This window comes from Eufriesea mexicana, unplaced genomic scaffold (genome assembly GCF_001483705.2).
Source record: "Eufriesea mexicana isolate 0111107269 unplaced genomic scaffold, ASM148370v2 scaffold354, whole genome shotgun sequence".
Lineage (NCBI taxonomy): Eukaryota > Metazoa > Arthropoda > Insecta > Hymenoptera > Apidae > Eufriesea > Eufriesea mexicana.
The window spans coordinates 506,120-532,998 of NW_016908520.1; the positions used below are offsets into that span (position 1 = coordinate 506,120).

The 26,879-nt window shown below is 38.4% G+C and overlaps 2 protein-coding genes across 3 annotated transcripts in view; both read left to right on the plus strand.

Moving 5' to 3' along the window:
- LOC108556247 (uncharacterized) overlaps positions 1–8,904 on the plus strand; it is a 29,236-nt gene extending 20,332 nt beyond the window's left edge. For both annotated transcript variants that reach the window (XM_017912256.1, XM_017912255.1), the window contains exons 3-9: positions 3,687–4,117; positions 4,347–4,893; positions 5,124–5,367; positions 5,447–5,715; positions 5,802–7,583; positions 7,823–8,280; positions 8,393–8,904. In XM_017912256.1, coding sequence (XP_017767745.1) covers positions 3,687–4,117; positions 4,347–4,893; positions 5,124–5,367; positions 5,447–5,715; positions 5,802–7,583; positions 7,823–8,280; positions 8,393–8,557 — 3,896 coding nt within the window. In that variant the 3' untranslated portion in view covers positions 8,558–8,904. The remainder of the gene's footprint in view (positions 1–3,686; positions 4,118–4,346; positions 4,894–5,123; positions 5,368–5,446; positions 5,716–5,801; positions 7,584–7,822; positions 8,281–8,392) is intronic.
- A 1,472-nt stretch (positions 8,905–10,376) lies between these two features.
- On the plus strand, positions 10,377–15,332 carry Pkc98E (Protein kinase C). Its single transcript, XM_017912165.1, has 9 exons — positions 10,377–10,864; positions 11,553–11,613; positions 11,677–11,902; positions 12,802–12,833; positions 13,431–13,501; positions 13,598–13,739; positions 13,820–14,386; positions 14,477–15,072; positions 15,168–15,332. The coding sequence occupies exons 1-9, from the start codon at positions 10,535–10,537 to the stop codon at positions 15,330–15,332; spliced, it is 2,190 nt and encodes a 729-aa protein (XP_017767654.1). The 5' UTR covers positions 10,377–10,534.
- Positions 15,333–26,879: the final 11,547 nt, after the last annotated feature.

Genomic DNA, 26,879 nt, shown 5'->3' on the forward strand with positions numbered 1-26,879 from the left:
TCTCCCTTTTTTTTTTTTTTATTTTCAGCGATTTCCCCGTCGTCCCCTGGCGGCTCGTCCGTCCGTAATGATTGGTCCCGAATTATTGAAAGAGCGGCCATTAGCAAACAATAGAGGCCGGTGCTGTGTTCACGTTCGGCCAACGAGGCGGGGACGACGTTAAGGGAGAGAGAGAAGAGAGAGAGGGAGAAAAAAAGGAAAGCAAGCTCTTGAAACGGGCGTGCATCTGCATATAATGCGACGCCACGGACGTGATCGGATTTTGAAAAGTGTCCTCATCGAAAGATTCGTCCTTGGTGTTGCGAAAAACCACGGCCGGCCAAGCCGGGAAAAGTCAAGCCTCCTTAAAAGAAGCCTAATCCTCTTTACGATCTGTCCTGCTCCGAAGATATTGCTCCTTCGTGATATTTCCCGCGCCCGAATTTTATTTGTTCGTAGCGCGTGCGAGGTGACATCTGGGGACAAATGGTTTCGTAAGATTGATAATGGCTGGGGAAACACTCGAGGAGCGTGAGGATTTCATGGGAGTTTTCATTTCAAAATTGTCGAGGACACTTTCATATTCGCGTTACCCGCCATCTGAAGTGTAAACATGGTACTCAAAATTGTGCTTCATATTTCATCGTACGACGTCCCGCTCGACGTGAAAAATTCAACGACACATCTCGTATTTTGCGTAGGAAAGTAAAGAACAAATGGTACACCATGTACAAGCGCCACCGCGCTTAAAAGTCGTTCAAGAGCGAGTTAAATCACTCTGGAAACGACTTTTTCGATGCAGTCCGTTACAACGTCGGTATCATTAAACGCTTTTAACGACACAGTTACACGACGGAACGAAGTATCGGTATCGGTATCTCGACGACACCACGAGAGGGCACCCTAATCGATGGGTTAATTATTTGTCGAGGATTATACACCAGTGAACCACACGATACGTCCTCTAGGCGGATGAACGATGCCACTTAACGAGACGTTAATTAGCAGGTTAAATTACCAGTCGACAGTGGACGATGGAGGCTCAGCCCCCTCTGATCGATCCGCGATGTGTTACAACAGGATACCGGGATCTTCTCGATAAATACCAGCCCCACGAACGATTTGCATGCTACGACCAATAACAAATTGAATTTCTCTCGCACCGTTAAGGTACATTCCACTCCGCATTCCTCCGCCTCGTCGATGTGTCCGCATTTACTTCTTTCCTCACTTATATACGTTTCCTCTTCACTGCCTTACTGTATATGTATTTCTTCCTTTTCTCTGGGCCTTTGACATTCTCTCTGCCATCTCTCTCTCTCTCTTTCTCTCTCGCCCCCTCTTTCTCTCTTGTTCCTTCATCTTTCATCGTCTATACTGCGTTCACAGAGATGCTTGAAATACTTTTGCTCGACGCCACATTCTATCTAGAAAAGTTAAATGAACGAATTCAAGAAGCCGATGAAGCGTAGAAAAACTTGTATGCTTCGTATAGAGCACTTAATTTAGAGAATTTAAGTTTTCTGCAAACTAATTGCAAAATCTATTTCTAGATTTATAACCTAAACTATGTTTCTCTCTGGTGAGAGGAGTTGACCGAATGTATACTTAGGTATGTATAGTAATAACACGAGGAATGAACATTATAGTTATTCCGATATTCTTTGTTTATTAAATTTGTTTAATTTATAGTTGAAACTTCTACTCATTCAAAAATTATAACAAAATGAGTTTTAGAATTTTCGTTCGGACGTTAACATTGTATCCAAAATTCATTTTGCAGAATTTTATAGAATTTACGATCGTACAACAGAAAATTCGAACGTGAGAATGTCGTAATAACGAAACTCGCGTGTTGCGGCGAGGATTAACGAAATGGTTATAATAGAGCGGGGTGGGGCCCGGGGAGAAGGAGGACGATGGTCAACGAACCGGAAATTCGGGTAATAGGATGTGCCGTAGGTTTCACTAGACTTTTATGAAATCTTTAACGGCGTGAAAACGTGGAGTATAGAGAGTCAAAGTAAAAAGTCGATTAACATGCGCCGCATGGATCTTCCTATCCCATATGTTCTACACATGTAATCATGCGTGTACTTTCGTTGTGTGGCTCCTTTAAATCATTTTGAATCGTCGTTTCTCAACTAGTAGACAATGTTCAATGAGTCATAAATGTGATTCACGACTGGCTTCATCCTCCCAAGCTGTACCATTTTAGAATAGCATAGACACAACGCAGTTCAACAAAATGGCAATTTACTGCAATTAAGAGGTGACAATTTCAATTAGGTTATTCAATTTTCATACTTATTTTTCATTTTAATTTGTATTCTGTATTGCAGGATAGTCGTTCAAACATTTTATTGGATCCAATTGAAGGTTAAGAAGATTTCTATGAATCACTGTAACTTACAGTTACCATTCAAGTATATTTACCATCGACTTCACACCTCTAACTTATTCTCAACTCGTCACTTTCCCAATTGTACCTTGTTATAGATTCTCGAAAAGGAACTTTTAAAGTCTGGCAATCTTACCTATCTATCTCAAAGAGCCAATAACCATCGACCGAATTTATTCACCACTGGCGAGTTGTTCCCGGCCATCTGCAAAAGGATCGTGGTCGTGAAGGAAGCATACCCATCGTGTAGTCGCAAGTTCTTGGACAAGTTAACGAGAAAAAGGTCGCGTGACCGGAGGCACTTGTTAATCGAGCAGTCGTCTCCGTTGCATTCGATTCCCGTGGCCGTTGTACACCTTGTTCCTTTTTGCCTGTCCGGTGTTCCGCCTACGGCGAGAGGCCGGGCAACGTCTCGAGCACGCTGGAAGCGGCTGGAAACGTGGTCGTAGCACGTTAGGCGAGCGTAGTAAGTGTGGCAGTAGGATGCGAGGAACCGTTAGCTCGACTCCGGCTATTTTTATTATTATTATCGTCGCGCTACACTTCAGCCTGGTGTTCGAGAACGAAAGCGGCGCTGTTCCGCGAGATCCATATACGCGCGCCGAGATCGCCTCGATGTTCTGACCTATAAAGCGGCGTCGTCGCGTGGTACATGATGATGATGATAATTCCGTTGGTAAGATCCGCCGAATGTTCGTTCCGTCACGCTCGAATAAATTCGTGTCAAGGTGTGCCGCTTCTTTACGCCGTTCGTAGGCATTCCGGGCCAGGGGAATATTTTTCTTTCCTTGGTGACCTCTTCCGCGTCTTAATTGAAAGAGCGGGAGAGATTGGCCGAAACTGGACCCCGGAGAGTCTTAAGTCCTGAAGTAGCTCTTGGTACAGTCTTCTTCTTCCTTTCTTGGTTGACCTGGTATGGTAATCGAGTAAAAAGAATACGTGGGAAAATCTTATGGTCTGTACCACGGCTTAAGACGAGGATGATGTTGGCTAACAGGATGCAGAAACTTTTAAGTACTCCAATCATCTCTGGGTTGGTTAAGCTTGCAGTGTCATCTGGGAACCATTTCGTTGTCTTATGTTTTGTTCATGGAGAATGATTAAAATTTATGCATCCCTCCACAGACGAATTAAACCATAGTGTTACTTAATCGTTGCGTTAACTTGAGTAGTAACCAGGTAGTAGAACTGTAAAAATGATGAGCTTGAAGGAGGGAATTGCGACAGAGATCTTGGACAAGCCAGATCTCTAGCCATCAACTATATTTCTCTTATCGTGTAACACAATGGCGATTCCTGTTCGCAGAGCCATCGTTAAAGGCAGTAGGTCGATGTCCAGCCTTCGAGGAGCAGAATCTATGTCCCGCGAGGGCGCCAAGTTGCAAAACTGACTTTCAATGTCAGGCAACGGGAGAACGCTGCTGCCAAACAGCTTGCGGCATGAAATGCGTCACCGGCGAGCTGACAGGATGCGAACAGCTGGCGCAGGCAGCCGTGAGAAGATCGCGTGCCCTTGGTCCACACGGGCCGTCACAATTCATACCAAAGTGTAACAACGAGACCGGCGAATTCATAAGGATACAATGTGATCCACGTGAGAAGCACTGCTGGTGCGTGGACGAGATCGGCGTTGAGGTTCCAGGTACCAGGGGATCCTCCAAGGACATGATCGATTGCGACAATCCTCGGGAGTGCCCGGCGCATAGCTGTCGGATGCTATGTCCATTGGGCTTTGAGGTAAATTTCGGAAATAAGTTTTTAATTAAATTATCGCTACCAGAACACGGTGTTTAATCTTCGCGATAAGCAATCTTCCCTTCAGATAATCACTGCGATATTTCATAGCGATTCTCGGGCGCGGCAAAATAATCGCTTCCAGAACTACTTTTCACGAGAACCACACTCTCCTCTCCATATAACGCTGAAGCCCCCGTAACAGCTGCTCATTAATCACTCCCACGAGCAGATCGAGCCGAAAACGAGCTGTCCTAAATGTGAGTGCCGGGATCCTTGCCGTGGGATCACCTGTCCGGGGACCAGTCAAACGTGCGAGTTGATTGATGTAACGTGCGCCCGTCCACCATGTCCGCCAATTCCCAGCTGTCGCAAAGCGAAGTCACTGTCTACGATCTGCCCAGCCGGCGAACCGCTGCAAATCACGGACTCACCAAGACCATTTCTCTGCGGCAACTCACGTGGGAAACCAACCTGCCCGCCGATGTATAGCTGCCTCGTAGAGCCGAAACAGGAGTACGGGGTCTGCTGTCCATCCAACATTACACTGAAAAGACCGGGAACGTGCCCGTTGGAAGAGCCAGCGATCTGTGGTAATTCCTGTCAGCATGACTTAGAATGTCCAGGGCCGCAGAAATGTTGCAAAAGCGAGAAGTGCGGCGGTGGGGTTTGCTCCGTTCCACGGGGACTCAGTGCTTGTCATAGAGATCGGATGCTGGCGGAAATGCTGAGTATCTCTGAGAGGCAAGGGCGTGGATATGTTCCTCAATGCATGGAAGGTAAGATGGACCTAAAGGTGAACGAGGGATTTTTAATTAGGTTGTTTGATTATTAAATTGGTATTGCCTGTAGAAAGTTGTTTTTGGCGAAATCATATTAGAGATACATTGGCAAAAGTTGATTGTAAGGTTTCAAGAATTCTGAATTTATTTGGACAACTTCAATTTAAGATACATCTCCTTGTAGTTTGTTCGTAAGATAAATGTTGATAATTTGCTTAATTTTCTAGACGGTGGTTATGAGAGCCGGCAGTGTTCGAGAAATGGGTTAGTTTGCTGGTGCGTAGATAACAACGGTCGAAAGATATCCGGTTCCATGGGACCAGCGGATAAAGTTGATTGTAAGTCGATAACAAAGGGAAGGTCCCTTCCGGCCTCCTGTGTTTCGCAACAGTGCGCTCAGGTTTGCCAATATGGATTTAAAAATGACGCTTCCGGGTGTCCAACTTGCGAATGTGATAATCCTTGCGAAGGGTAGGTGAATTATATTTAATTATAGCGTTTCATAATTATCTGCGGTGATCCTAATTGTTTTCTTTTTTGTTTTTTTCAGTTTTCCGTGTCCAGCAGGAGAGCAATGTGTACTGCATCGTGAGGATGGCTGTCCAGACTTCCTCTGTCCAACCAGACCGGAGTGTAAACCTAAGAAAGCTTATAAAAGTCCCTGTGTTTATGGAACTCCATTAATCGATGACGAACGAAACGCGGTAACCTGTTCTGAGAACGACACTTGCCCCCAAAGCTACAAATGCACCGTTGTACCGGAAGCTGGACAATCCGTATGCTGTATGACGTCAGCCAATTCCACGAAAGCACAGACCAGTAAGACTCCAATTTAAACTAAAAGAAACTTAAACATCAATGAAATCAAAAACAATGATTTGACGATATTATTAAAATTATTTCAGTGTGTGAATATTTGAGGGAATTCAATGAACGCATGGAAGGAACAAGAAAAGACATGTCTCTGGCAACCTCGCCTCCACAATGCGAAAAGGATGGCAGTTATAAGCCTCTACAATGCCACAACGGTACTTGTTCCTGCGTGAATGACCGCGGTGTTGTTCTAAAAAGAGGAGTGAATCGCAGCACCGATTGTAAAGAGATAAACGATCTACTAAAGCTATGCGGATCTTTATCCTGCGATTTAACCTGCCCTTACGGCTACGAAGTAGATGCAACTGGTTGTGAACAATGTCATTGTCACGATCCCTGCAAAGACGTTTCCTGTGGTCCCCACGAAACCTGCACAATGGTCGATGTGAATTGTGGATCAGGACAACATTGTCCAGCAGTTCCAGCCTGTCTGGCTATGAAACCAGGCCAGTGTCCATATTTGGTACCAAGTTCGTCGAGTTGTGAACTACAATGTAGCAACGATCAGGAATGTTCGGCAAAAGAAAAATGCTGTTCCACTGGTTGTGGAACGCAGTGCGTGGCTCCTGTGATGGCCACTGCTTGCCAACATGCACGTGCAGTTGCAGAACACGCGGCCAGAGAGTCTGGAGAACCAGCTAGAAGAATCTACATTCCCAGATGCGATGCCAGTGGAGCTTTTGAGCCAGTTCAGTGTCACAATGGAATGTGCTGGTGCGTAGACAAGGAGGGCAGGGAAGCAGCAGGTACTCGTGTTCTCGAAGGAATAGTACCAAAGTGTAGTACACCGCTCATGTGTCCAGAGATCGATTGCAAGCTTGACTGTCCTGATGGATTCGAACTGGATCCTGATAGCGGTTGTCCAACGTGTTCCTGTCGAGATCCTTGCAGGTCCGTGACTTGTCGTGGAGAAAATGAAGCTTGCAGAATGGTCGAAGTAGCCTGTAGCGTACCACCATGTCCACCTGTACCAGTCTGTTTACCAAAAAAAGATAATCCTTGTCCGAATGGATCTCCTCTATTGGATCATAATGGTTCTCCAGCGATTTGTGGTCCGCATGGCCAACACTGTCCATCCACGCACAAATGTGAACTATCTCCTTTGGATGAATACGCTGTATGCTGTCCAAAACCTCGCGAAGTTTGTTTCGAACCACCACGAAAAGTATCGTGCAATCTGGGAATAGGTGCGAATGAAACAGAAAGATGGTACTTCGACCCAGAACGTAACGAGTGTAGGAGGAAATCTGAGTGTACTCTAGGTCACAATGACTTCTCCAGTCGCCTGGTATGCGACACCGTATGCCCTGTATTATCACAATGCGAACGACTTAGGGAGAAGAACTTAAAAACGTCTCAGAGGCTGAAGCAACCGACCTTTTTACCTCGGTGTGACCCAGAAAACGGCATGTGGGAGCCTGTACAGTGTTTGGAACACGTCGGTGTTTGCTGGTGTGTCAACAGAAAGGGTCAGCCGGTGAAAGGTTCGCTTACCAGAGGACCAGAGCCGAAGTGTAACTTCAGGCAGGCCAGACGTGGAGGCAGGGGACCGGCAATTCAAGAAATCGACCGTGAAATTCAGGCCTTCATGGAGAATGCTCTAATTAACTTGGAAACTGATGAAAAGCAAATCGGGAAAATATTAGGTACTAGATGTCAGGCCATGAAGGATAAAGGCCATGTTCCAGCCATTTGCGATCGTCAGGGCAGGTTCGAACCAACGCAGTGCGCTGGTGATACGTGTTGGTGCGTCGATGAGGCGGGCAATCAACTCACTGGATCGGAGCCATTCCTGAAGGGAACGAATATTTGCTGTAAGATAAGATATTTATGTTATCTTTTGCATCGAGCCATTTTGCAAACATTCATAGAGTCACTCTAAAATAGCTGTTCTGTGACCATTAAAATTTAATTCAACACCTTAATAATAATTTATAATATTACTATTAAAATTATGTTGCAATAAAACTGAAATTTAATAAATGACTCGATGAGGAAATTAATGAAAAAAAAATTAGATCTATATTATATATATTTTTATTGGTAAACGTAGTGCCAACACCAGTAGAGGCTGTAGAAATTACTCTACATTTTCCGGGACGATTCCTCGCTGATGATGAGGGTACACTCATTAGACAAGCAGAGGAACTTCTTCACGATCTAGGCGCCAGAATAAAGAACGACGTACGGGTGGTAATCAACCAAGACTCAGCTATACTCAGTTTCGAAGTAATAGGTCCAAACAAAGTGGACATAGCGTTCCATTTGGAAGAATTAACCAGAATACAAAAGCTGTCTATGTTGGGCTCGTTTGCGGACGCAACTACTTCTCGTTTCACGCACAAATCTCCACCAATGGCCATGCAAAGTAGAATTGTAGCGTTGGAGCAACGGGAAATCCTCACGGAAGTGGAAACACCCGTTTACCAAACAGCCACTTTGGTCTTAGCTGCCGGAAGCGCTTTTATTATTAGCAGTTTGCTAATTTTATTAATGTTGTACCGTAAAAAGGTATACTTTCGATTTCAATTAAATATGTACTCGATGTTTTAAAAGATGGACATTTAATAAGTCTCTAAACAAATTCTTTTTTAAATCAATAAAGTATAAATATTTATTTCAGATAAAAATGAAAGATCCATCGAAAGCGTTAGCTGCAGATCAACATTTTCTTGCGTACCAGCAACCAGTGTATGTGATATCGGGTGTAGAACAAGAAGAGAAAAAGAACGACATCGCTGAAGCGCAAGAGAGTACGTCTACATCGGATGTGGTTGTCGGTTCATAGAACGATCGAGAAATCGACGCGTAGATCGCTCTTATCCCGTGCGCGAATATAGTCATGATCAAAGTCACGTCTACGTAATCCCCTTCATATTTCGATGAGATATTTATTCTTTGAATACGAGATACATCGCGACTGCCAAAATCGACGGTCGACCGAATAAATTGCAAACGGTACTTCCTTTACTGTGGGTGTCATATGATATTGATTCCATAATACAAGGTGTAACGTAGCTACGATTTTCATAGAGCAGATAAGAAAAGAGATTCGATCGGCCGTCGAGAAATAATAGTTCTTGTTTAGAACAATCGGATCTTCTCGCGGGTCTCTCTATTTCGTCTCGAACGTGTTGGAGCCAACAACGCAAAAATGTCCTGGCTCGAGGAGGAAACGCGAGGATATCGTTGCGTTAAATGTATATCATGGGTGTAAATATTAGACTCATACTGTGTTCGTTTATTTATATAGCTCAATAAAGATCGGAAAATTCCTTTATTCGTCAGGGTGTCGATATTAATATATTTAGATCATTACTTTATATATGAGACCAACCGTTTACCCAATCAGAGGTCTATTTCCCTAAATCTGTATTCCTACATTAAATTCTTAAATCTACGTTTCATGACAGTCATAAAATATTATATTGACATTTTATAATGTAAAAGAAAGCAATTTTTTTGTTAATTTAGAATGTATTTTGACAAAAAAGATTTAGTACCCATATAGTTCTGGATCTTTCAGTAAACACTGGATACCAGTACCGTAAGTAGAAGCGCGCTTTTTTTAGCCAGACCTCCGCCAATCAGATGGCTACGCATCATTCTAGTGTCTTCACTTATTTCGCAAGTTCTCCATGCAGTTAAATCCCAGCGTATCATTGAATAATATAATTTATACACGAAAAATTACATATATTCCTTTAATTTTACATATAGTCTAATATTTATATGATATTTATACGAAGAGATGTCCAAGAATCCAGTGCCAAGTTTAGTGGGATAAACAGTTCAGTCTGCGGGTGAAAACGCAGCCTGAGCTTTCGACGGAAACGCACGAAATATTCCGAAAGGCATTCGAGGCCGAGATCGAGTCGCCCTTTAGACGAAGCGCGGAGTGACCAATCGAGCGGTCCAAGGACGGTAAACGAGTGCTTATCTGCGATACGTCGTTTTTTTTCGTAATTCGTGGAACAAAATTTCATGGTGCAAACCGCGTATAGAATCGTTTAGTGGTGCAAAGCAGCAAAACACAAAGGATAGGATCGAAGAAAGAAAAAAGAGTTTAATGGCTCTCAGGAGATCAGAAATACAAGGACAGATCTTACACTCGCGAACGGGGCGCCTCGCAATAAACAGCATCGCCTCTCGTTCGCTCGTCCTGCATCCACCTCCTTTACGTCTTAATTTCGACAAGCTCCTGTTGCTGCCATCACCAATTCTGCTTTCGTTTCCGTATTTGTTATGTGTGAACGCGAAGAGAGCCGAGTGTTTATAACTGCACGGTGCTGGTGGTGGTGACGAAGGGAAAGGGAAAGGGAGGTGGAGAAAAGGAAGGGGAAGAAATTTGGAAGCGAGATAAAGAGAGAGAGAGAGAAATAGCAAAGAGAGTGTGCGTGCAAGAGCGAGAGGGAAAGGAGAGAGAGCCAAAGGCTCGTCGGACGGAATATTCGAAGCGGTGCGCCACACATTTTCACGGAAGGTCGTATTTATCGCGGGAATTTATTTGTGAAATTATTTCGGAGGTTTTGATATCGTCTATATATTGAACCTTCCAGCGATCGCTTCCCACGGAGAACTCGTCATTAATCATAACGGTGGTGGTCCGGTGATCTACTTAACTCGGGTGGTTGACTCGATTCTGTATAACCTGATCACACAATTGAAGTGTCAGCTCGACGACAAGCGTGACAGCCCGTCGACTGTCTCGTCCGTCCTCTGTCCTTACTTTCTTCATAATATTGTGTCGTGCAGTTGATTCGCGATGTTCACGGGGACAGTGAAGATCAAAATATGCGAGGCAGTCGGACTAAGGGCGACGGACAAGCAACGCAAGTTTTGGCAGGATGAACCTATACTCGATCCTTACGTTCAACTGGACGTCGACGAGAATCATCTTGATCGTTCATCTACCAAACCGAAAACTTTCGACCCTGTATGGAACGAGTGTTTTACCCATGAAGTCCAGGATGCGGTAATGCTCGGACTCACCGTCTTCCACGATGCGGCATTACCGCCAGATTATTTCGTCGCAAATTGTAGTATTCCTTTTGAGGAACTTGTCAGCAGGGATGACAAGACTGCAGATCTTTGGGTTAGTTTTTATTACTACTACTTTGCTTTTTTGTACATACATGTTAAATTTCTCACCAAAGGAATAAAGTATTTTTGACTTTTATTTTCACTTTTTTATATTTATGCATGTATGTTTCGATATTTTAATTCCTAACTTCTGTTTAGTTGTAATTGATCGGTTAATTTTGTGTTGACAGTACAATGTTTGTTGTTGACATGTGTAGTAGACAAGCAACGTGTAATCTGTGTCTTTTTATTATGACATTATAGGAGAATCCAAGGTAGTTTGATAAGATTATGTCAATAAAAGCCAAAGCAAAGAAAGATAGATGATAGATATTTCTTAGATCTGAAGCATGTGATGGCTAAAATTTATTTAATTTTCTTAAAATATTAAAAATGTACAAAAAGTACAAAAGTGTAATGTATTTGAGTGATATTTCAATCATATAGTTACTAAAGAAATATAATTTATCAGAATTTGATTTAAAAAAAATATTACATTTATATTAGATTTATATATTATTCCTAATATTGAATAGTTAAAATACTATTAGACAAAAATGATATTTTAATTAATATTTGTATTTGTTATGCATTTTAACTATGCATTGTTAATATTGACACTTTTTGTTGTTATTCCTTGATGTTTTCAGCAAATAGTATTAGTTATTGTGAATTATTGTGTAAAATTAAACTCATTTTAGGTTGACCTTGAACCTCAAGGAAAATTAAGAGTCAGGATTGATCTAAAGTGGAATGATCAAGGTAAGGTACAGGTAACAATTAGAAAGAATGCATGTAGCATATACTTCTATAATAAAATTTTAGATCAACAAACAGGCTGTGGTACAGGTGATGGAGATGGCATCGGAGGTAGGAGTGGTGGTAGCATCACAGCGGGGAAGGAGCCCAGGAGGGAGTTCAAAGAACGACAGGGTTTGAACCGGCGGAGGGGTGCTATGAGGCGTAAGGTTCATCAAGTTAATGGTCACAAATTTATGGCCACCTTCCTGAGGCAACCAACTTTCTGTTCTCACTGCCGTGAATTCATATGGTATGTGTTTTAATAAAAATATATTATTAACATTGCTTAGGATCTAATTCACATGCATATTGTACCACTAATTCAAAACATTTACTAATTTCAACCATTTCATAATTTAAAGTACTATATATATTTAATTTGGTGTGTATAGTTTAAAAGATAATTGTAATTAGTTTTAAGTAGATTTCATTAAAATCTGATAAACTTATGCACACTAAATTAATGTGGGATTTTGGGACAACTTTGGATAATTTTAAAAATTGCATGTCTGGGTTTTGGTTTCTTAGAACATATTGTAGCATCATTGAGGAAATACATAGCTTCTCAAAATATCAGTTAGAATATTTCTTAAATTACATATTTTCTTAATATTTAATTAGTGTGGCAACATGAAAATATAAGAAATAATTCTTAATTAGTTTACAAGCGCATAATATTTGGAGCAGGGAAAAGGAAACTTAACAAATTCTTTAAGTACATTGGCTTTTGAGCTTTCAAACATTTTTCCTTATTCTTTTTTTTTTTTTTGTTTGGTATCTTTACAGTAATATAATGGTTATATAATCTTTTATGTATTTTGTTAAAATAAATCATTTAACTAAGAAACAGGCTGCATGCATTGGTTTTGTAAGCATATACCATATTTACTGTTTGCTGAAATATCTTACAAATTAACCTGTTATTATACCTGTAGACAAAAGTTCCTCAATATAATAATAAATTATTTTTAAGAAAGTACTACAAACATCTAAGACAGAAATACAAATTGAATGATAATCTTTTCTAATCATTCTTAAAAGACTAGCATAAACGTCTAATTATGGTTTATGGCCCAAGAAAGCATACGTATGTGTTTTATGAGGGTATACAAGGAGATGATGTGATGTGTTTTGTCTGTTGTATTTCAGGGGCTTGGGCAAGCAGGGCTATCAGTGTCAAGGTGAGAAGACACATACACGTTATTAACAAATATTATAATTATATATTTGCTTGCTCTACCTTTGTGTGAACATATGTTTATCTAGGTGTGTGTATGTGTACTTAGTTCTTTATAAAAAATCAAAGCATTTAGGATGGTTAAAAAGTTTCATGATTCAGTTTGAAAAATTTGAAATTTTCAATATTAAATTTGGTTCAATATCTGATGCTGTGCTTTTTGTACTGAAACTTGGAAAGTAAAACTTAATATTCATAACACATCAATCAAGTTCTTACTGCAAATTATATTAGCTCTAATTTAATATGGTTATCAGTAGGGAAATATCTCATTGCATGTTTCTAAATAAAATATAACAAATCATCGCAAGGTTCTGTGGTTTCATTTTATTGCATCCTTAGAGTTTATATTCTGTCTTCAATGTTCAAGCTTTTACTGTTCCTATGGCAAGACTATCACAACATCCACCAAATTTTATTTATGCTTGTCATTTCAAACCAGTGCGTCTAATCACGCATGCAGCCAGCTTAGGTCATGCTACGCTGAATGTTAACTGTTCTAAAAAATATAAACATTCAATTAGATTTTATTATGTTTCAGTCTGTACATGTGTAGTTCACAAGAGGTGTCATAGGTCAGTTATCACAAAATGCCCAGGCATGAGAGATGAGGTAGGCATAATTTACTACAAATTATTATATTTCTACCATTATTGTTAAATATTTGAAAATTTAATTAATGGATATTTGATTGATATTGGATTTCAGTCAAGTCAAGATACAGAAAGTCCACGTTTCAGTATAGATATGCCACACCGTTTTGTTGTTCACAATTATAAAAGATTTACGTTCTGTGACCATTGTGGCTCACTCTTGTATGGTTTATTTAGACAAGGCTTACAATGTGAAGGTAAATATATAATAAAGTAAATTTATTGCATACAAAACTATTTATATAAACATATAACACTTGAATTTTTGTTTATATAGCTTGTAATATTAATGTTCACAAGAGATGCCAGAAAAATGTAGCAAATAATTGTGGTATTAATACTAAAGCTATGGCTGAAATTTTGAGTGCAATGAATATATCACCAGATAAACAGATAAAAACTCCAAAGATTAATTATAGAACAACTACTTGTCAGTCTGGTCAACCACCTACAGCAATAACTGTCACAGATCCAATACCAACGGATAATTCACAACCAGTTCAAAACACCGAAGAAACACTTGTTATTGCTACAGAAAATGCGGTACCTGCTAGTGAAAATGAGATTAGGAAATTTGGAATCGAAGATTTTAATTTCATCAAAGTTCTTGGTAAAGGCAGTTTTGGGAAGGTGATGTTAGTAGAACGAAAAACCAATCCCGATGAAGTTTACGCGGTAAAAATTTTAAGAAAAGACGTGATCATACAAGACGACGATGTAGATTGCACCATGACGGAAAAGAGGATTTTAACACTTGCAGCAAAACATCCTTTCCTTACAGCTATTCATAGTTGTTTCCAAACAAATGATCGTTTATTTTTTGTTATGGAGTATGTAAATGGAGGTAAGGAGTAATTACAAATAGTGAAAAAACAAAGGCTAAAAAAATAGTACTCATTGTTTGTTGAAAACAAAAAATACTTTCCCTTTTCAGGTGATCTGATGTTTCATATCCAAAGAGCTCGAAGATTTGATGAAGCAAGAGCACGCTTCTACGCTGCAGAAGTTACACTTGCGTTGCAGTTTCTACACAGGCATCATATTATTTATCGAGATCTTAAATTAGACAATATAATACTCGATCACGAAGGTCACTGTAAATTAGCAGATTTTGGAATGTGCAAAGAAGGTATTATTGAAGGAAAAACAACAACGACAACATTTTGTGGTACTCCCGATTATATTGCACCAGAAATTCTTCAAGAATTGCAATATGGTGCAAGCGTCGATTGGTGGGCACTCGGTGTTTTAATGTATGAAATGATGGCTGGTCAGCCACCTTTCGAAGCTGATAATGAAGAAGATCTATTTGAATCTATTTCACGAGACGACGTGCTGTATCCTATCTGGATTTCAAAAGAAGCAGTTTCTATTTTAAAAGGATTTATGACAAAAAATCCAGCTAAGAGATTAGGTTGCGTTGCCGCTAATGGCGGCGAGAACGCTATAAGAGTCCATCCATTTTTTCAAGAGATTGACTGGGAAGCACTTGAAGCACGTAAAGTGAAACCGCCAATCAGACCAAAAACTGTAAGTTCACGATAAACTTTGCAATATACATATATTTTGTTAATTTAACCTTTAAAAAAATATTCTCTCACGATAACTGTATATGGTAATTTTAGAAAAGCAAAAAGGATGTAATGAACTTTGATACGGAATTTACAAAAGAAGATCCAGTATTGACGCCAGAGGATCCTGATGAAGTGAGCTACATAAACCAAGAAGAATTTCAAGGGTTCTCTTTCGTCAACAAAGACTTCAACCCAGCTAGGTTTGGAACACAATAAAAACTAAGAACGAGCAAATGAAGAGGATTCAATGTTAATATCATCTTAAACGCTTCTTGCTTGGAAAATTGGCGAGCATGCCAATCTGCAAAGCTGAACATCGGCGTTTTGAAGCTGCTCGGGGTCTCCTTTGTATTTTATCTCCACTGGAGATAATTTTACGTCTCATCAGAAGCAACATTCAAGCTATACAAAAAAGTGGTGGAGATTGACAAGAAATTGGGAAATCTGCTAGAAACTTCGAAATCTGTTTCACGTACAAAAGAGTGGTAATTTTTGCAAAGAAATTGATCGCTAATAAGGAAGTGTGGTCTGAATTCGGCAAAAAGGAAATCCAAGGATCCAAGTGTCTTAAGGTTTGGCAAAATTATTGATTTCGTTTGTTTTCTTAAAACAACGACAATGTGATCGAGAGGAAACGTAAGTGGAAGATTTAATTAGCAACATTGACAAAGAGAGAGATCACGTACTTTGGAAATTAAGTATCGGTTAAGAAAATTAGTACAAAAAAAGAGCAAAGAAAGTCATTTTCGATGGCATAATGAAAAAGGTCGCTGGGCGATCTATCATTTTTTTGTTGATATTGATATTCTTGAGAAAGATTCAAATCAATAAGAACTTTTCAGTCACTTCTTAACCGTATATTTCGTTTCCTCTCAGAGCGATTTTTTTTAAAGAATACTTCTTAATGGTGTTTTATATCAGTAAGAAAATAAGTATTCGCACAGGAACAACTTTTAGTTTGCAAGGTGGAAAAATATTGATGTATCAATTTTTAATTGAAATTCAGTTCCATTAGAATATGAACAATTCATTCTGATTTACAGACACCTGGTTTATCATATATAAATCTTGGCACTTATTACATATTATTTAGTGCTTATGTACTTACAAACTCAATTTTTGTTATAATTTACTTAAATTATCTTGTACTACAAAAACACCAGAAACTACAGGATGATTGAATTATTCTGATTATTGCTTAAAAAGTAAGTCGAGTTTTAGGTCTTAGCGTAGTGTGTCAAATCACTAGTGATCAAGACTGAAACATAAGCTGGGCTTAAGTTTTAAGTAACACCAGCAGCAACCGTAATTATAAATGTCGAGTTTATGTAAAACATGTGCATACATAGTATCATATAGAATAACTATATAGAGAATCGAGAAGTTATATTCTGGTTCGAACAAGATCTTGTGTCTTCGAACGGTCTAAACTTTTCGTCGAGCTTTACTCAGAGGAGCATCTCGCAGCGCTTCTCCGATAAGATTTAAATATAACAGAAAAATAATAATAATAATATTAAAAAGGAACATGCTCGCGTGGTGAAGATCGAGCAGGATACGATCTGACCAGGTGGTCATGGAGTTTCATACTTAACATAGAATTTTAAACGACCACAGACGCGACGGATTCCACTGGTGGTGTCCGTCAAAGTTAACACAAAATAATATACACGTATAAATTTAACTTATTTTAACATACGCCTAAATTACAGTGAACAAAAGAAGTCTCGATATCAGGAACACTGGAGAATGGACAAAAGTGGCGATCGCGTAAAATTCTCTGGTGTTGTTGCATCTGTCGAGTCTTGCACGAAGTGTTACATATACATGGCATATATATGCGTGTTAAACGCGTGAAGTTACCGCTAAGCGAGTTAAGAGAACTATAAAAAGTTCACCTAGCGATATTGATGCACTTTCCAGAATCTTCGTACGTGTTGTCTCTAGTTAGGTGTCTTTAAAAGCTTGAAGCATCAACTCGTGTACTTAAATTAGAAAAAGCTGAAAGCTCCTTAGTATTAAGTGATGAAATAGTCGAGCCTTATTTGCAACATGAGAATACTAAAGCGCGTGAAAGAAACCAATGGAGGTTATATTGAGTAGGGCATCACTGTTGACGCTAATGGTTAGTAAGGGATAAATTAATTCGAGATAAAAAAAAAAAGACAAATTTCTCGAATTTTAAGAAGCGAATGAAAAATACTCTAATATTTGGGTGCGTAGTCCATTGTTCCGTGCCGTCGAGTTTATACCAAAGATTTCGTTCAGATTTCCCATAAAGTCTCACGAGCGAATTGTGAGGTTAGATCGCGTATCAATCACGATCTCATATCTATCCGACTTTAATCTTTGGTGTAAACTTTAATCATCGTTGATAGCTATAAACAGAAGATTTAATTGGTAAATAGTAACGATAGAGTAAAAGTTAGTTGATAATACGTTTTAGTAATTATAAATTCAGACAAAAGAACTGCAGTAAAATCATGCAGTAGTGCAAAGCAAAAAAAAGAAAAGAAAAAAATATTTTAGCGTGCTGTCTCCCAATGAGTCACTGGACGACAAACATTCAGCCCCAGTTTGTATTCTAGTGGCTTATTGGCACGATACAAAACGCGTTACTCAGTGTCGTGATCATTGTCGTCGTGTCATACTCGTACATTTTTATGTCCTCCGTAGGTATTAGGTTCATTTAAAAAAATAAAGAAAAATTCATTAGTAGAATAACTCTACGTAGTGTGCTGCTCTTTACGTGCTTCAATTTTGTGCAGGACTTGAAGTACGAAAGTTGCAGCACTGTTACAATCGAAGTGTGAACAAAACAATGTTTCAAGCCACGAACATTTCGTGTATTCGTCGCACGATTTTAGTAATTAACGATGTACGAGATGAATATCGTCGGTACAAGGAGAATTAATCTATTATAAGAGTACGTAATGTACGTACGGTATCGCTTTCATAAAAGCGATGTCGTACTTGCGATCATTGATGCGAAATAATGATCGTTCGCATGCAAATGTAGCTGATCGTATCTTTTTACAGCTTTTGCTTGCATAGCAATAATTATTGACCAGTGAATATAGTATCCTATCGATGTTTCGACCGATGAATCGATAATGTTCTCCGTGTACTAAATTTAGAGTGCTATATCCTTGTTGTTGGGAATCTTTTTCATGAAAACTAAATTGATTATTTATTTATTGGTACATAGTATGGTCTTTAGTATTAAACGCGCATCGAGTTTCTAACCTAACTCGATAACAATTTTTGTTATTGTTTGAAAAGAAAGCTATATTTAAAGTAATCTCAAAAAATTGTCCAATTGATAAGTATCATTCATCTGCGTTTGTGCACTTATCGTAAATCTAGTCAGAACGAGAATACCAAGAAATGAAGTGTGGCTCGTGGTGTCGAGCTGCAAAGAAGGTTATGTTTACATTCAAGAGAGACGAGTTAGTCCGGCCTACGCTTTAAAAAAAAAAAAGACGGTTTTGTGCGTTATTCGAACAGGAAATTACTGCTATACCGTGTACCTATCGTTACGTGTAGAGTTACCTCGTAACAATTATATCCGTACGTTTAAAAAAGGAAAACAAAAAAAAAGAGAGCAAACACTTTATCATCACTAGATGTAGTAAGGCGAGTTTCTTTTTAGTCTTATATCTGGTGCATTAGATTTTCTGTGCCCCGTGTCGTATCATCGATAGTCATATTGCGATATATCTCTTTTGGTTGTCATGTACCACGTTTTTGTCAAAACACTCGATTATCGATGGTCGTTGAAAATGGCGCGAATCAATCAAGAGAATGTAACGATTGCCGTCCTAAACACATCGATATGTCGAGCGAGGTTAATCGATTATTCAAAAATTTCTTTCGACTTTGCGATTGTATGGAAAGTAAGCCATTGATGATTTATAGGTTACAATCGCATTGCTTAAAAATGCTACGAATTTTGATCCGTCGATTGATTAAATGAAAAGTAATATTCGTTAAAAGTCTTATCTAATAATCAAAGTTTAAATTTCTAATCCATAACGTGGAAGTAAAGAGTATGCTGGAGAGGAACAAAAATTATAGGAATGTATTGTACATTACTGTTGTTGTTACAACGATCATCGATCTGACAAAGACGAAACATTTTTCCTCTTTTTTTTTCGGTTATATATTGTACATTTTTTTCTCTAAAGAGACGTATAACGTTTCGTTTATTGTAATGTTCTATTGTTTCACAGTATTTACTTATTAATTTCGTACAAGTATTCTTGAAATATACGCGGCAAGGCCACGTTAATAGTTGAATGTTAAGGTTACTAGCTAATTAGCAAAAGATGCTATCTATATATATAGTTTCTCGTTAAGCGCATCAATTTTTTGCAGACTTTTTTATCGAAACTTTTACGTCCTTTTATTTTAGTTTTATCTTTTGTTGTATTTACATTGAATCTGAGCAACTATTTTCTACTTAATTTCTATATTTTATACATGTGTAAGCTTCTCTAACGATCGTGCTTCGCGAAATCTAGTATACATCGTATAATGAATCGTTTATATTTTTTATCGTTATTTAACAGAGGGGAAAACCAGAATATCTTTACGTGTGTGTAAATTACAGAGTTTAGTTAAACGATTATATATCTGTTAAGATTGTCTTTCGTTTTGCATCTCTTTTTCTCGATTCATAGAAACGACCTTTCGTCATCGATTCCGTGGCGTGTACGCGATGTACTTGAAAATCGGCTGCATGAGAAAAAAGAAACAAAAAAAAAAAACGAAAAAATAATTCAAGCAAAAAATCAGATTCCATAGAAAGAACAAAAAAAGAAATAAAGAGATAAATGCGCATACGCGTATGTATATACATATATACATATACGTATGTATATGTGTGTATGGGTGTATGTGTGCGTGTATATATATATATATATATTTAGTAAAATATATTTACAAGTATTGTATCATAGAGAGCTTACTCGAGCGCACAGCGCTGGCTCTTGCCGTACCCAAGCTATCGCTTATACCGGTCCAAACGGGTCAAGGTCCAACCGCATAGGGATCTCAGGCTGCTTGACTCATCGTCAGCCGTAAGGAGGTTTACTCTTGGGCTACTTACTGAATGCATGGAGTACACATCACCCAAACAGCAAAGACACTTACTCTTCCGCACTCAGTTTCAGGTTTTCCATCCACTGAGTCCCCGGGACACTGCGGGGGGGTGAGGTAAGTGGTCTTGACCAGAGTGGGCCCGCCAACTTCGCCGAAGTTTACCGTGCCGTGCGACGACCGGATATAGGTAAACATCAGCTTCATCGGAGTTTCCAGCCACGTATTCTATCGTGGCTGGATTCCACATCAGCTTTTGCCCTCGAAACAAATTTACAGTATCATATTAGAATGTATAACTGTGGCGGACGATAATACTCTTGTCAAGCGCCGACCCTCTAACCTAACCCCATAGACAGTTCTCGCCTTGAGATTTTTTTTAATCGCTAGTCAATCGTATTAAACGGGTGGGGGGTGCAGGGAATATTTTATGTGAGAAAAAGGAAAGATATGCGTCACCGATGAAACGTTTCGCTCGTTTCGTTTCAACGCATTTCGGCTGTTGTACGCGCATGCGTGCATACCGGACGTCACGTGACGCGTTCCGTTAAAAAACGAGGGAAAACGGTATTTTGCCGGTAGATACGCGAGATTATAGCCAGCAGGGAGATAAAGCCGCGTATTTTTTTTCTTTTTTTTCTTTGACGTCTCAAGTTAATGTACGTAAATAGCGAATGAAGTGGTATATATAAAGTTATAAATATATATATTATATATTACGTAAATTAAGATGATAAAAGAAAATTAAAATATTGTTGCAATATAGATCTCTAAGTAGGGTCACACGTGACTATCGAATCATGAATAAATATATACAAATATGATATATTTATAAATATATATACGTATTATATAAATATGAAATATCGTATTAGGAGTACATCGTATCCTTTTTTTTTTCAGACCTATGTTAAAATCCGTCATTTTTCTTTTCGTTTCAACGATCTTGGTTTGCTTTTCCGTTCACAGGAACGCGGAATTGTACTGCAATGACGACGACCTTCCAGGAATTGCGGAAGGAAAATGAAAAAAAGAAATCACAAAAAGAGAAAAAAAAAAGAAACACAGAAATAAAAGGGACCAATGTCGCTGAAAACGAACGAACATCGTGGATTTTATCCTGGGTCTGAAAGATATCGGGAAAGCCATACAAAAAAGAACAAAACGAACAAAAAAAAATAATATGAAAACGCTAGAAAAAAGGATGATACCAGAACATAAACTCTGTAATATCGTAAACTAAATATTGCCTGTGCACAGTATTGGATAAAGATATTCTAAAGGGAATGACAAACAAAATGCCTCTAGAAAGCCTTTTGAAACTCACGATCAATCACCGGCTTCTCTTTCGTGTGTGTTAAGCAATCATCATATCTGATATAACTTTGTAATAATACTATTACTAATAATGAAACTGTAAAACCGTGTGAGCATAATTTAGGTACAGAACAGAATATAGAAATCGGCTCGGAGATAGAGGAGAAGTTCTCCGTTCGTATTAAGAGACAGCCAGTAACAGCTGGTGCACGTAATTTCAGTAAATCGCGAACAATTAGCGCTTCGATCGATTTCTGTCGCTTCGACAAATTTTACTTTATACGCGTATACGACACGCAAGCACGAAACTAAACATACTCACACAAGATCACACGTTTGCGAACGTAATAATTCCAAATATTCGATCAGAGACGTATTTCAGTTCACGCGACGAGTAGGAAACGTGGAAAATGTTTTTGTTCGAATTATTCGACACTGGTTAATTATAGACACTCGAATATATTGGACAGTATGAAGACTTCCTTTCGGATAAACTCGTTAACTCCTAGTGACAGAGGAGTCCGCTTTCACAAACGAACGAGCAGTCAGTCGAGGGCTGGAAATTAATTTCCACCTGCTTTTTCAAAGGGTACACACACACAATCGAGAGAGTTTTATCCTCCGACGAAAGTAGCCGTCCGTATGATCGAAAAGTAAAAGAAAGAAGCGAGATCGAGGAAGAAACGAGTGAAAACGGGATCGAAAATTTCGATGCGCGGAGCAGAGCATCGCTGTGTTATAATTATATTCGAAAATGTGTCGCTAAATTTTCATAGCGTGCGTACTTATATATATATGTTACCGTATCACTGTCGTTATGGATCGTAGAATTTACGAAAGCTCTCTGCGTGTGTCTTTTGTTGCCTGGATATCGCTATCCTTCCTTTTCACGCGACTTTCATACGCCGTGCAGATCTTCATAATTCTCTCTCTCTTTCTCTCTTTACCCGTACTTATGATCAAAAGCGTTTCTCCCTTTTCGTTCTTTTATTTTTCCCCCCCTCCTCTTTTCTTTTGTATCTTTTTCTAATTTTAATATTCCGTTCGGTTGCTCTCAAAATACAATGTCTCTGTAGAACTAAGCGTGTATGTATATAAATGTAACGGTACACATGCACATACAGCGTGATAAAATGCATAGTATGCGTGCACAGTGATGCATCGCACATTGCAATGACACTGTGCGGTAAGAAGCGGTTTCGAGCCGGCTATTATTAACTTTTCCGTCATTCGTGATTTATTAAACACATTTTCCGATTAATAATACGCTTCCGCGAGAAGGAAAATTATCTTTTAAACGACAAATAAAATTTATCTTTAATTTTCGCTTTGCTTTTCTGAGCATAGTTGAGAAGTCGAGAAGGAGATGGAAAAGACGGGCTGCTTCTTTCCGTACAGTGTTTTGCATTAAGAAATGTACGTTTCGTTGTAAGCGAAGTGAAAGCTTTCTCTCTCTGACTTCAATTCAACTTGTATCTTATTTTACTTTCCGAGGTTTGCGCACAACAAGTGGAGAAAATAATGCGTTAGGTCGACCAACGCCCAGTGCGATGCTCACGAGCTGTTTAAACGTACAATTAGGGAACAAACATTTATTTTTTTATATGCACCCCAGCTGGTCGTTCGTCGGATGCGCATAATTGAGGATTGATCACCTCGTATAGGCCAAAATGTTATCCCGCGTGTTATACTTCGCACAAAACTTATATCAGCGTCTATAAGTTTTCTTGTTAGAGTCTATAGAATCCGGATCGTACACATTGCAGTCCTAAGATTACGTTTTACCAGCAATGTTATTGAAAATAGAAAGTCTAATTAACGCGTTGTAATTAACACCTTGGGAACTAATAACACGTTATCCTTGTTAGTATCGGATATTATCGACATTTAGCATTCTACATTTATCACGATAAAGGAATATTGATTTTTACCATTCGTAGAATTAAAATCGTTTGAAAACACGAACGCGTGCCAGTGAACAAAGTGTTAAGCGTTTTTGATTATCGGCGTCGATGTTCCAGAGCAGAATGTTATTTTGATAGAGGCCCGATTAATGAACCTAATGGGACACGAAGGAAAAATGCCATTTCGAGACGATAATGACTCATCGAGGATCGAAGTTCTACACGTCCAGTCGCAGTTTCTTTTTAACGAGATTTATTGCGTTGTTGATCGTGCTAATTCTATCTAACTTAAGCCTATTTCCTTGTTGAAAACACACCAGTGATTGTTGCCGAGCTGAGAAGTCCGAAGTCTAATTTATAAATGTGATAGAGAAGCGTTACGAGCAGGGAACTCGTTAAATTGGTTTTTGAAAGAGCTCTTCAATCGAATTAGGAATTAAGCGTATTCACAGTTGTGCGTTGCTTTTATGATGTACACGGTGGATTAATTTACCAAACTTTCAACGTTTTGCCAAATAATTTTGCCCTTTCTTCCCTCTTTGTTCTTCATTAGCAGAACACCACCTTGCACATCCACTTTGTAATTATAAAATTCACCGTAGAAATATTTCTTGCTCTATCTATGTTTGTCTCTTCGTTGACAAGTTTGTTAAACTTGATCGTATTGATCGTCCGAACGAATGTTAAAGTAGGATCGAATAATGGAACCGGAAACCGTTTGATACGTATACATCCTACTGTTTAGAAGCTCGTTAAAACGTGTTTCCTTGCTCGTACGCAAAAAGAACTGTATTAGCGAACGTTATAAATGAGCATTATTTATTTCTCGATTGTATTTATATATCGTTAATCGTAGTGAGTCTTAATAGTGATTTACGGAAGTGTTATTATCTGGTGCTGAATATTAATATATATAAATATATATATCTGTCGATGTTTTGCTGGCTCGAATCGAGATGTCGTTTAAGGGTTACAACTGAAACAGGAGGAATTCCAAATTTTCGTTAATCGTTAATAGTAATTTAGAAAATAATTTTACTTAACTCGGTAATATTTCGATGTCAATGTACGGGTTACTTGTTACTCGTTGCTTGGGGAGTGGTAATTTCGTGTGCAAAAATTGCTACTGCCGATTAGCGTAATCAAGTCAACTCGATTTCGGTCGTATTACCGTGGTAATTAAAAGTATTTCATTTTTTCGTCGATTATCCTTTCAGTGTTATAAATCGTTAACATTTACTGTAAAAAAAAGAAAAAAGAAATTAGTATAGTCGAAAATTCTCTTTTCCCGTATATCGATATTAATTTCCTCGATTGTCGGATTCGATCTAGAAATACATCGGGCGTGATAAGCGATTATTACTCCGTAGCTATGATTCGTTATGTGCGTATTGTAAATTCGAATGATTGTGAATGTATTTTACTTGCGTTTGCACGAGTCTCACTCACGCTACTTCCCTCGATTTTTCTTCATTTTATTTCATTACCGAAGCATTCCCAGACAAATCTCGCAAGCACTTCTTCGTAGAAGTAGTAGAGAACACATTTACCGACCGGCATTTAAATACGCGTATTCCGATATATTAAAATATTTCGACGGGATATTTTAATATATATCGAGGGGCGTTTAAAGTGGGAACACACACGCGTGCGTAAAGAAATGACTATGAAAAAGTGTGTGTCGTTGAAATTAATTAACCTGCTAATTTCGTGCAAATGAGTCGGAAATACATTACCAGTCCTGTTGACGAAGATCTGCTATTTGTCCTCGCAGGAAATGAGAACACATGACGAGAGGACAACGTTGTATGAAAACGCTTTCGGTGTTTTGTGACAAACAGTGAGTCCTATACGAGGCTATATAGTATGATAAGCAAAAACCCTTTGCACTCGATGTTTCTTTCAATGTATGTTACGTAATTAAATCGGATTATTGAAATATAAGAAGTAATTTTGAAATGATCGATCGGATGTTTATTTTTTAATACTTTCTAAAGCGGGTAATTGAGTACGCAATAAGCAGAAAGTACGTTATTATAGATTGTAGATTATGGTATAACCTATTCTTTATTAATCGTTCATTTCCTTTAGTTAATTTTGGCTTTTCTATATTACATTGCTGATAAAAGACAGTGATGAACAAACTTCTCGAAATCTAACGGTACACATGCTCGAATGATGCGATTATTCTCGAGGTCGATGTCAATCGGCTACTGTCCCACCAAAATCGATTATCGCAAACTCGCGACCGCTCGAAGTATGGCCTTCGGTTCTTGGCAGTGACCGGAAATATTTTGCGACCTCGGCCAATATTTCCAGAAATATCAATTCAAGGTCTTCGTCCAAAAGAAACACTGAATTACCAGTCTTACGTTATTATATTTCTTAATACTTTTTCGTAAGTAAAATATATTTGACACTAAAACGAATAATGGATGTAACCGATACAAAATTTCTATTATATTTCGTGCCTAACCTATGTTCTTTGCAGTCGATATGCGCAGTCAACAGGTGCAGTGTACATTTCACGATCGATTAACCTATCGATCGTTCGTTACGTAATTTGTTTAGAATGGTTCCTTCTTTACGATCGAGTGGAAAGGGTTAAAAAGTTGTAAAAAGAGTACCTCTATTTTTCTTTTTCGTTGAACACGTATTTTCGAGTATTGCAACACTTGTTTGATATTATAAGCACACCGTGGAACGTATCCGAGTTATTTGTGAAGTATATCACATAGTCACTGATAAGTTATGCAAATAAGAATTTGTTTTCACACGAAGAAAGTATTTTTACGATACAATTGGGAAAACCAGGGAAATGGATGCGATTTAAAGATTGAGTATATAACAGTGTTGCGTGCACGTGCCGAATATTAGTTTGATAGAGTGAATGAACAATTTACGAGACAAAAATGATGAAAAGATGAAAAGTAAAAGTTGCACGTCCCGTTAATCATTGTATCTGTGTATTTTTTAATGTTAGCATTGAGACACGCCTATATTCCTATGGAATCGATGATTCATGCTATAACTTTAATGACAAAAGTGAATTAAAATAAAATATTAGGTAAAAATGAAATAATCAGGAGAACTGTACTTTAATTATCTAAGATTAATGAAAATTGAATATCTAATTTTTGCCATGCATTGAGTTTATACAGACTTAATAACGGACTTAGCATTTTATCCGTTCTAAAGTTCATATTTAAATAGTTCATACTTTTATTCATATATTCGTGCAGCATTTTTTAATTTCGTTACAGGTGCCAAAAAAAAAAAAAAAAAACGTTACAGAAGAAATAGTATTCCATAAATAATATAAAAGAAAAAGTGATATAATTCTTATATGTTGCAATATTGATCTTGTCTTAGCCAAAATGGATCCATTTTGATATTGTATTTTTGTAAATAACAAAATAATTCTACCGGTGATTTACTGATC